Below are 12,272 nucleotides of genomic sequence, written 5' to 3'. Positions count from 1 at the left end.
TAGGATTTGGCATCCGCTTTAAATATTGATTACCGCAATGAGGGCAGCATTGTGACTTCACACCTCTAGGGTTGCAGGTTCGATTCCCGCCCCTGGCACTGTGTGCGTGGAGCACACAACCCCCCATTTAGGCAAGACGGTGATTTTAAATTGCCCACGGTGTCTCCCAAGCTGTGTGGGACATGGTCCAGGCTGAAGCGGCCAGAAGAGGGACAGAGAAATACTACTGGGATTCTGTAAGCCTCCCAACTGCTGGTCGGCATTTGAACGATTGAGCAGAAAACTTTAATTGCTTTTAAAATCAAACATATTCTATACGGACAATAACACAAGCCGTATTTATTCCTATTGTCTTCACGCTACACACTTGGAATAGCTTCCTGTACCTAGCAGGAAACCTAAAAACTACTTTAGCAAAAAAAAAATAATTAAGTTCTTAACTAGCCGGCTGTATTTTAAGAGCTTTTTAATTCAACGTTTAATTTAATCAGCAGCTCACAGACGCTGAGGGGGGTCTGCAGGACCCCGAAGGCACCCCGGTCTGCACGGCTCGGCACCGACATCCTGCTAAAGATACTCGCTGCGCTATCACAGGACACTGACTAGCACATTTCTTACAACTAATGAAACCAGAACCGCGTGTTCATGGGTGATGGTAAGATTTTATCTCCCTATAAAAAAAAAAACTAATACTCATTTATTTAGTACCAGTTGTGGGGCAGCTGATTACAGTATTAACAAAACATAACACATCTACATAAAACTATCCTTCAAGTCGAGCTGATATTAGCCATATCGTTACTCATAACCACAACGTTCAACATGCTTTCTGAAATGGTTAAGAAAACGACTGCATTCAGTCAGAGTTTAAAGCTCATGTTGGAGCGACTGAACCATAAAATATAAACTATGAAATACTGTTTATTTTACTTCCACAGATCCCTGCTAGCTGCAATTCATCTCCACATTGCAACTTTATAGTCCCAAAGACTGTTAAGCTACTAACTGGGTTTTATTTACTACAGGACTCCTTGCCGGCTAATATCCGATACAAAAGGCTTAATTTTTTTATTATTATTATTATTTTTTACCAAGGCGTATGAGTTGAGTACAGCTGATAATGCAATTTGCTCAGCTCCTCTGGAATGTAAATGTTTTCCATTTGGGTTGTTTTATCTATTTTTTGTGAATTGTGCAGCACTTTGGTGAACATGAAGGGATCTTGACATGTGCTTTATAAATAAAATTTACATTTACGTCTTTTGATACTAGTCAGTTTGATAAGGGATCGTTTGGGATCCTATAGCAGCATGTATCACCAAGGATGGCATGACGCTCTGTGTCGCCCCCTTCATGTCAGATGTAGAATTGCATGTTGTTGATTTATTGGTACGCTGTTGTGTTCCACTTCATAGTGAGACATTTTGTGGCCTCCTCCCCAATATCAATAAATTATACTGCATGTGTCTTACAAACATATGCATAAACACACAGCTGTAATACTGTCCTATAAGTCATTTCACAAAGCTATTACCTTTAAAGGCTGATTACATTGTGAGTAATGGCAAATGAGATTTCCCCGTAAAAAACAAAAGGCAAAATTTTGTCTGATGATTGTGCAGAATGATCTAAAGTATGTCCATTTTAATTTCCATTTAAAAACGGCCATCACAGAACATTTAGGCCTACCTGACCAGAATCACATGGGAAGAATCCTCATTTCCTAAGTGTACGTTATGCTCTTCTACGTAAATCTCCGCCACCAGACACAGATCAGTCGGTGCAGGGACAGAGTGACTGAGGCCAGTCATATATCTCATGTTAGTGCATGAATTTCCACAATGGATTCTGAGAACACAGATCAAAAGACGAAAAGCCTGCACAGCTCATGTAATGGATTCTGGATCAAACGGCCCTCGTGCATCGGACATCACAAAGCAATAATGTAGGAATGAATCATCTTTATTAGACACACACAGAGCAAATGGTGCTTTAAAAAATGGCACCTTTACACTCTGCAGTTTCCCTGTAAAGTAGGATTACTCGCTAAACTACAAACACGTGAATGATACAACACAACCGAACAGCAAACTGAGAGCCCCATTGTCGCCTTGGGCGCGTTCCAAAACACTGTTGAGGTGCACAGTAATTAAATCCAAACTGCTGCGATTCCTCTAAAAGACTTTAATCAAACATGGAACATTGTGAGGATCTGGGGCAGAGCTGGCCATTAGCCGGCATCCAGTCACGTGTCCGCTCCCCCGAATACCTGACTCTGTCACCCCCCCGGGGAGGGGGGGGAGGGGAAGCGCCCTTCGACTCAAGGCCAGGGCATTCCCGAGGAGGCCTGATGACGAGGGATCCGCCCATCGCCGGCTCCCGCAGGCCTGTCCTGAGCGCCATAGGTAAGCAGGCCGCCGGCAGACAAACAGGCAGCACGCAGAGCTAGGGCGTTTCACACACCGCTAGCTTGTGGTCAGCGACGTCAGATCCCAGGGCTGCACGTAGCCCGTATACGAACAGACGGGAATTCAGAGTTCAGAAAGACTCAGAGTTAAACTTAGCAATTAGGATGTGGGAGTAAAAGCCTTAATTATCCTTAAGGAAACAACACAACACAGATAAGTAAGTAAATACACCAACCAATCTTAAACGAACATATAAGACCCTCCTTCAGAAGTTTAATTAAACTGGAGTAAGGATATTTAAAAAGTCAAGCATCACCAACACAGAAGAATTATAATCAGCAACGGCATAAATGTGTTTGGGACACAGCATTATAGTTAATCTTATTTCAAGTGAACATCCTACAGCTTGGATCAGATTTAGCTATTAGCTACATTTACCTATTAGCTTGATAAGAGACACAGAACTGTAGAGGCAGCGTTTGCTAATATGGCGCTGATGAGGGCAGCTAGCTCTCGGTGTATGTGGGGCACGTACAGGGTAAACAGCTCGCGGTTTCCTGCCTTCGTTGGTGACATTCTCATTTCTGCCTACACCATAAACAACGTCAACAGGCAAGATGCTATATTATCAGACTGTAGCGTGTGCATCTTCAGATCTTCAGTACAGGGGTGAAGTGCCGTACACCGTGGGGGGGTGGGCGGATATCGCCCCCGGAGCGACCAATCCTGGATCGGGCCCTTTAATGTCCAAGAGCGGGGGCCTCGGAATTCGCCGGGCATGGGTGAAGCAGTAAGCCTGTGTGTTACTTTAACTCTGGGGGGGGGGGGGGTCAGCATCTGTCAGTCATTATCCAACACGGAGAAATAGCACAAGAGCACAGGAGCTACCCTTTCTGCATGAATGCCAGAGACGGCAGGGCTGTCATGATTCTCTGAATCTATGGTTCAGCTCATACCTCTTTTTTTTCGGGGGGGGGGGGGATACAAAAAAATGGACAATAAAATTCTCAGTTTTATTAATCACCAATTAACAGAAGACCACAAAGACATGTTAAATATCTTAACTTCACATAAAATAACAATCAAAAATACATTTAAAGAATAAAATACTACACTGGATAACCAAAACTCTCCCGCACTGCCGACTTTAATGTGCCCCTGTGTTCTGCAGTCTCAGAGGTATTATCCATCTTGAGCTAATGAAACTAGCCAATCCTGATTGGACCAAAATAGTCACGTGACACACGCAGTTGGAAGGTGAAATGTGTAATTTACAAAATACACAGCTTGCTGTAACTTTAAATAGGATAATAATTTAGTGAGTGTTTTAGCGTTAGTTGAAATGAAAATGAGGTTTTTTTTACATTAGTAGCATAATGAGAGCTCAGGCTGCATCTACAACATACAAAATGTTTGTATTGTGTTTTTGTTCTTGGATACAGAACCGTTACACCACTAACAGACATTCTGAGCCATTTTAAACCTAGCCCTAAATTTTTTAATGGAAAAATACAGATAAATGATGGTCTAAAACGTAAATAGTCCTCTTGGTAAATAACAACAGATTCCCTAATCTGCCTGAGGGTGACGAACATCCCTTTATTATTTGAAAAATCACATAACATGGCAACTAACTGTCAACTGAAATGGTATTTGGCTTGACAGCAATACTGCATGAGATGAACCTTAAACCACAAAATCACAGGCTGTCTCAAATGAAGAACAACCTGTTATCCTTGCATGCAACAATGATTTCCATTGGTCGAGCTAGTTCAAGGTGCTCTTTCAGCTCTTTCTTTAAAGGACGGAGGCAAACAGAAACGTTTGGTCACCCTCCTGCGTTACAGTCACTTCATCAAGTCACTTACTTCCCCTTCTTAGCATTTAAGATAGCACTGCTATGCACTGTAATCTCTGTACGTCACCCAATTCACCGAAACCTTACCACACTTCAGAGGTCAGATTGGGGGCTTAGCGAGAGAGAGAGAGAGACACCATGTCACCAATGTACAATGCATGAGAAACATAGACCCACTTTCCATCTACGGCAATAAATATTCTGCAATAAGACTTCCATGCAAGCACAAGTATGATGTGATCCTTAAGTAAAATTTTTGGTAGTTTATGCATAAAGAAGCCTAACACTGCCATCTATAACTCTGATGTATTATATAATACACATCTATCCATCTTCCAATCGGGGGGGGTGCAATGCTGGGGTACCACCACTCTGGGTGGGATGGCGGAGACAGGCACACACACGGACAAGTACACAGCTATGCCTAACAATATTTTTTTTTGTTTCAATTGCCCTCATACATGGGGAGTAAAGCCAACATTAAAAAGGATGTTCGACAATACTGACTAATTCTCAAGCATCTTCGGGATTCCCTCAGAGACACACAGTCAGCCAGACACATGTCAGCACGCTGAACCAGGCGACGTGACACGATGTCACCTACTCAGCAGGGACGCGCCGAGACCGGCTCGGAGCCTCACCTGTGTGTCAGGACGCATTTTTCACGGAAGTGCGATTACAGCTCCATCGCCAGACGGAAACGCATTTTCATCAGGAGCGGGTTCCGGGACACACGAGGCACGGCGACCCTGCAGCCCGGCCCTCTTTCACTCCTGACTGATTCAGAACAATGTCTTATTTGTTTTCCTGAGTTACGGGCACATTCCCTGTTTTTGTGCCGTTACACTGAAGTGAACGGCAGGTATGAAAACACCGAATTGCACCACTGCAATGCAGACATAGTTCCCTGTCCTTTGAAGACTGGTTTCATCACCTGGACTGCATGTGTTGCATATTTCCAGATCGCAATCTCAGCACGTTCATCTCAAAGTCCTACAAAGAACTGCACTCCCCCTTTGTAAAGCGCTAAACAGATGTTTCACATTTTTTTCACCTTCGCCGACACACTCTGGTTTTCACGTTGGAGAGAAAAGCCCAGTGGAGCCTCTCGCCGGAAGCCATTACCCTGTTCCTGAAAGCCTGCCCCTCACAGAACACCTGTGTGGCCAACACAAAGAGCCCATACTTTCACCTCCTAATAAATACCCCAGCACGCGCCCCAGCTACTTCAGCCGGCCTGCAGGATTTAGCTGCACTTAAGAGCAGTTACCTAATGCCTTCCATTATACCCTCTTTCGTTTTGGCTCTTTTCTGACCCAAATGCACTATAAATCGCGAGGCAGGATTAAAATCGCCCGGAGATCAGTACGCATTAGGTTGCAACCCGTCGCGAGTCGGTTTTGGACCAGAACACAAAGTGTTCCGGACAAGAACCTGAGCTGGGCGGTAGAGCTTTTTACCTGTACTCCTGGTTGCCCTGGTATCTCCTGCCAGTGACGGCTCTTTGAGATGCAGTCTCCATAAGCAGCTTCTCGGTCAGCCGGTTCGAGGGCGCCGACTGGCACTCGTGCTGCTCCTCCGGCTCGCGGCCGTACCGCCATTCTTCGTCTTCGTTCAAGGTCGGTAAGTATCCGGGCGGAACCTTGCCATTCCCCAAAGACGACGACTGATCGCCGTACAACTTGGGACTCTCGCCACCGGTCCGGGTGTATTCCAGATAGATGTCGGACTTCAGGAAGACGGGGTACGTGTTGTCTTCCATCATGGTCTGAATCTCAGTCTGCGCCTGGTCGAACATGGCGGGGTCGATGTGCAGCTTCATCACGCATTCTTTTATGAAGCTCTTGGTAGCAGGCTTGATCTGCCTCGACACGATGCCATTGTTGTCCAGGATGTACTTCCTGTAGATGGCCTTGGCCAGCTTCAGCTTCTTCTCATCGCCACACTCTCCGGCCTCCAGTTTCCGGAAGCCGCTGCAGGCGAACCAGAAGTCCAGGAGGTCGGCGCAGTCCTCCTGCTTGAGGAACGTCCTGAAAAGGTGGATGCCGTCCTGGTCGTCCAGCAGCGAGTGCAGGGATTCGGCCCACTTGACATAGGGCGGGGTGGGGGAGGCGCTGCCCTCAGGCTCATAGCCCAGGTCCAGGTCAGGCCGCCGCGGCGTTGCCGTCGAGGCCTCGCTCTTGGCGGCACAGAAGCTGTAGCTATACTGCCGCACATTGCCAGACACCAGCTCCCCCTCCTCCCCGGGGACGGGGGGTCTCGGAGCATCCTCCGTAAAGTTGCCCCCCAGGTCCACCGGGTAGCGCTTCTCGGCGACGCTCACGCTCATCCCGCCGGCACAGACGAAACTTGGCGACGATTAAAGGCGGACGTCCTCTCGCGCTGCTGCAAAAATCCTCCTGCAAAGACAGGGCAGACGAGAGAGACTGAAACACGCTGCAGGTCACAGCGGGAAGAACGGGCAGCCAACCTGCAGTGTCTGTTTATTTTATGTAACACAACTGGGAAGGTCCTGCCTCTCTGACACAGAGATTCCTCAGTTTCATCAGCATCTGAAACAACAAAGCTTTTAAACTTTTCTAAATCCTTTTATCAAAAAAGAAACACTATCAAAGGTCATTCTAATTGTCAACCGGCAGCGGCAGTATTTTTCTTTTTTAGAAAGATCACGTTCATGCAACAGTATGAAACGTCAATTTCAGCAAGATCTGGCCTGGGTAAATTCTGCGCATAAATTTACAGCTTTGTCAGGTTGTGAAATTGGCAAGCTGGACAAATTACAGGGGGAAAAAAATATTACGGAAAATGTGTAAAATGGATTCACCTCTTGCCAACAGCAGTTTCGAAATTAATGCTGTAAAAATGCAGAAAGTGACAAATCTCACACTACTTCCTGTGCAAATTATATCTTAAGGAATTTCTTCAGAAAACTGACCAGCAGAGAATCAAGGAACACTAATTGGGGTGGAGATAATTTCCTAGTTTGATGGCATGAATCATAACACAGTCATACAGGGTGGTTATCTAAGAAAGGGCATGTTTCTACGGTCTTTGATGAAGACATCTATGCTACATCCCAACCTTATGTAAATAACATACATTCAAAAAACCTAATCGCCTTTTTGACTGAATCCTACAGGCCCAACATCAAGATACATGGAAGCCTCATGAAGGTATACTACGGGGAATCGACCACACCACCGTGTGCGAGATTCACAGCCACAGGGTACCACAAAGTGGCACCTTACCTAACGCATCTGACGTCGGCGGACAACTTTTTCACCAGGCGCAGGAATTAAGGACAGGAAATGGAACGACGGGTGTATTTTAACTGTCCCTCTTGACTAAACCTGCTGAATGTAGGGTAGGATCGTACACGATTTCCTGTTTTTGTATATAGTGATGCGTTTTGTTTTACGAGAAAGAGAACTGAAATGAAAAAACGTGGTATGATTTGTCAATCGAAATTTCAGAGTAGTACGATGAATATGCACAATTTGCATGACTCCGCGCTGACAGTATCCTGATCAATTACAAGAAACAATAGTTTAAATCATTGTTTAATGTTATTCTGATTCTCCAACGACAAAAAGCATCCAGTCTCCAAAATATTAGACAAAAGGGTATTTATATTTATACACACAATATTATACATTTTCTCTCGAGTGATTTAACTTTATTCTTTATGTATTTAGAGTCCACAGGCCGTTGCTTCCCCAGCTAATTCGCTTTATGGCCGCAGATCCATGCCCAGCGACGCAGGCGCTCCGGAGGCGCCTGCTGCGCAGAAACTGCGCCGTCTGCGCGGCGTCTCGACGCAGGCGAGCCGGCATGAATAAAACGGGAAACGGGGCGCGATAAAGCATAGAAAAAAAAGCAGGCAAGGCAAACAGCGATCACAGCTAGCTAGGCGAACAATATAACAGCGAAAACATGCGGACTCGGAGAGCCTCCTCCAAGAGTGCAAGCCGAAGGAGAAATGAAAGCAAAGTATACATGTAACAGATTGGCTGAGTTCATATAAATGCTCCAATAACGTTGTATAAACCTACAACTTACATGAATCAGTTTTTTTGTTTGTTTAAGAGACATTATCCACCCACCCGTTCGGCTCCTTAAGAGAGCGAGAAGGGGGCTCCGGCTTGCGCCAGATGACCCGTCTGTAATTAGGATTTTTTCCCCCCACAATTAAACTTATTAACCGAGTTGAGCCGCCGCACGTGTCCGCACGATGCGAGCGACATTTGCGCAAATGTTAGCCGGTAGGCTAGCTAGCCACCCTGACTGTGACAGTCCCCCCCGACCTCCCCAATCGCGATCGCTTTGAAGTGAAACCCCCCCCCCCCCCAGCTGCATGCACGTCTCGGCCTCTCGGAGACTCTGAGGCGGAGATGGATGGGGGGAGGGGAAGAAGAAACAAACTCTGCACACACATGCACACACGGATCGTGGGCAGGGGGGGGGGGGGGGGGTGAGAGGGGTAGAGATAGCAGGCCCTCTGTCAGCCCCGGTGATCAGGGGTATACAACTTTACAGCATGATCCGTACAGTAAGTGCAGCCGCGGCGTCCCCGTCGGTACCCGTCTACCCCACAGACGTGGCTTTGCAGCTCGATCAAGACGCACCGCCGACTCGGGAGAAGCAGGAATTTGATTCAAACACTGCAAAGCGAGGGCACATTTCATCCTCGGCTACCGCAATAAAACCCCCGCGCCCGAAAAGTTTTATACTATACCCGTGAAAGGCTTCCCCCCGCTCCTGAGTGCATCCGGGATCCCGGCGTCTGCGCTCCGCCGCGGATCGCCTCATAACGGCGAGTTGCGGGACTTTAAAAATAACAAAGGGAGCGATCCGCTCCCTTCGCCCTCTCCATGTCTGTGCCTCACACTCTTATTCCGACTCCGCGCAGTGTGTGAAAGAGTGAGAGCGCCGAGCAGGAGCTGCCCAACAGCGCCGCCCGCGGCCGCAAGGCGGAAGCGCAGCGTGGAAAGCGAAAGCAGTAGAATTTGGCTGTGCAGTCCACAAAAACTCAATGCATTATTTTCTTGCAAAGCAATAGAGTGTAATGTTAGTGCAAAAATGGGGAAAATACTCTCTTCAATATACTATACTATAAACATATACAATTTTTAATACAGAGGTCTAGTTATGTTAAATTGGGTCCTATTATGTACAAAAATTGCTCTGATTCAAATTCAGAGTTCACTATTAATACTGTCTCGAGTGCGTGGTTTGTTTACGGAGTTTCCTTATATTAGAAAATGGCTATTGCAAACTGGTCTGAGCTGACAACCTGCCCAACCAAATGAGAGATTACATGCTTTAAGCAAAGATGTCACATTTCATGCTACACTTTATCAGTGCAATATCATCATTTCATAGCTTATCAGAAAAGGATCTACAGTATAGCAATTTATATTTCACACCCAGTAACACTCAATACCCAGTGACCCTGTCCAAGATAAGCAGTTGGATGGATGGATTATCAGTCAATATTTTACATTCTGAAAAAAACGGCCGAGTTGTATTCATCCAGGAAATAGTATTATTACGAAACTGTAGTTGCACGACAAGAAAGAACATAGACAAAACATACCCATAAAAACATGTTTCATAAAGTGAAACGGTCGATATATTTTTAAAACGGTCAACCTCCGTATCTCGCTTTACGACCATGCATGCTTTACATATAAAGGCTGCCGACACGCTTAAACAAACGATGGTTTGGCAATCATTAAAATTTCCAAAAAAAAAATTAAGAACAATGAATCAGAAACGTTGTTTTTTACTGAAAATATCATGAACAGTTTGAACGCTAAAATTAAATAGGTCTAGATTTCTTGTTGAAACGGTCCTGCATGGCATAATATTGTAGCGCCGGAGCATGCTGGGAAAATTGTAAACAGCCCCTGTTTCTGTTATTGTTAATACTTGTTGTGTTCCCGATTGTCGTGAGTACCCTTGACTTTGACATACATGAACAATCCTTGCGTATCTTGATATGTAAATTACCCACCGTATGTGTGCCTTATTGTGCTGCGACTGACTCCCGTGTCCCTAAAACTACTTGTTTGGTGTCTGTTACTACTTCTAAGGGGAGAAAGGGAAGGCATTTTTCTCTTTTTAGTGGAAGTCTAGTTCAATCACAGCGCTATCACCATGCTTTAGTCTGCTAAACATTACATTGGTGTCAGAAGTGGGATACCAGAAGCAGCCCCATTCGTAGTGCCTTACTCCACCTCTGACAGCTCACTCTAACTTAGCAGACCTACAGGCAGCAGTGAAGTGGCGACACTGGAGAAGAAGCGCCGATTCTCCTGAGAGGACGGCTCGGGATAATAAGTTCGTCTGCTGGTATGCACCAGGCACTGGGCACACTGCTGTAAGCCCGTGCCAGAGCTGCCAGAAGATGAGCAGGGATGATGGAGAGATGGAGGTGCCACCCCGAGCTTCCAAAAGTCCTGGACACGTGCAGCAGACCCTGAACCCACCCGTTCCAGCCTGCCAGACCCCCAACCTGCCGCAGCACGTCCTGAAACCGGCCCTTCCAGTCCGCCAGGCCCCTGTCGTACCACAGCGCGCCCTCAAGCCACCCATGCCAGCCCACTGGCTCCTCTTCCATGATGGCGTCAGCAGGCGGGGAAGGCAGGGGAGCTCCCAGAGGCTCTGCCTGCTTGTCGGCCATGAGGAGGCGTGGCACATGGTGGAGGTTCAGCCTGGCACACGGGCACCGCGAGCTGGACGAGCAGGAGTGGCAACGCCAGCAGGACCAGGAGTGGCTGCACGAGGAACTGGCTAGCTGGGAGTGCGAGGGCAACCGCCAGAAGTGTCAAGGTGGCATTAGCCGGCCACAAGGCAGTATTACTTAGCCGTTAGATGGCACGCTGTGCTCTGGAGGCACAGCTGGCCCAGGAGCACAGCGAGCTGGCAAAGCAACGGGAGTTGGACCAGCAGTGGATGCATGAGTCCCTTGAGCAGCAGCAGTGCAGCCTGAAGGTGCTGTGAGAACAGCTGGAGGAGTGGGAGCGGTTGCACACGGCTATCAGAGTTGCGGAAAAGGAGGACCAGCAGCGGAAGTAGCTTGGTAGTCAGCAACAGGTTCCCACCAAGCCGCATGGGAGGAGGGTCTGGGACCCATAGGGACTCATACCCCCAGGCCCTGATGGCTGCCCAGCGATCCCTCTAGCTGCCTGGCCCTGCCAGCAGTCCTCAGCTGGTCCACATGTACAGTGACGACGGAGCTCTAGCAGCTGCCACTATTGCTTCGGGATTCATTGGAGGATATAGCGCAGGACTGGCTGTGGTGGTCGCTGGGATGGTCAACCTTTGGGAGGGGAGCTGAGTAACGCCAGAGCATGCTGGGAAAATGTAAATAGCCCCTTGTGTGTATTGTTAATACTTGCTGTGTTCCCTGTTGTCGTGTGTGATTTTGCGTGAACCCTGTCTGATCCTCGCGTGTCCTTGGTCATTGTATAAATTACTTTGTGTGCCTTACTGCCCAGCGACGGACTGTGGCGTTCGCGTTAGTCCTTTTAAGGGATTAATAAAAGGACATTCTTTTCCATTAAAGCAAGTATTTTCGTTTCTCACCACCGCCACGATACCTCGGTCTGCCAGACATTACAATAGCCTATATTAAGATGTGATTAGCTATGATACGATTTTTTGCAAATATCTTAGGTATATGTAAGAATTATTTGTGAGAAGAACCCAAGTATATTAGGCCTACTCCAATTTAAAATTTACTTTGCACAGTATAAAAATGTGACGTTGTAACCTTTAATCTCGGTTCTCAGGGAACCAGGTTGGTCTGATTTCTGCTGTAGTAAATGCCAGCCTCTTCACCCTACTTTTATGTTTAGCTGAGTGGATTTCTAAGCAGACTGGCTTTGCTTAGGAATCTGAAACCAAAACCAAAAGGCACATCTAAGACTGAAACCTATTTGATAAAATAGAGGCTGACATAATTACCGGAAAAAAATAAAGTACAGTTTAAATTCTTGAAA

The 12,272-nt window shown here is 46.7% G+C and overlaps 1 protein-coding gene across 4 annotated transcripts in view; it reads right to left on the bottom strand.

Moving 5' to 3' along the window:
- Positions 1-12,272, bottom strand: part of LOC111845554 (axin-1-like) — a 38,293-nt gene that overhangs the window by 14,830 nt on the left and 11,191 nt on the right. For 2 of the 4 annotated variants that reach the window (XM_023815057.2, XM_023815059.2), the window contains one exon: positions 5,727-6,665. In XM_023815057.2, the coding sequence (XP_023670825.2) occupies positions 5,727-6,595 (869 nt within the window). In that variant the 5' untranslated portion in view covers positions 6,596-6,665. Of the gene's footprint in view, positions 1-5,726; positions 6,666-8,325; positions 8,551-9,001; positions 9,188-12,272 lie in introns of those variants that run through there. The other 2 variants (XM_023815056.2, XM_023815058.2) reach the window with 2 other exon arrangements.

This window comes from Paramormyrops kingsleyae, chromosome 5 (assembly GCF_048594095.1).
Source record: "Paramormyrops kingsleyae isolate MSU_618 chromosome 5, PKINGS_0.4, whole genome shotgun sequence".
Taxonomy (NCBI): Eukaryota; Metazoa; Chordata; class Actinopteri; order Osteoglossiformes; family Mormyridae; genus Paramormyrops; species Paramormyrops kingsleyae.
Note: the sequence above shows the minus strand (reverse complement) of the source record. Positions and strands in the feature narration are given on the sequence as shown.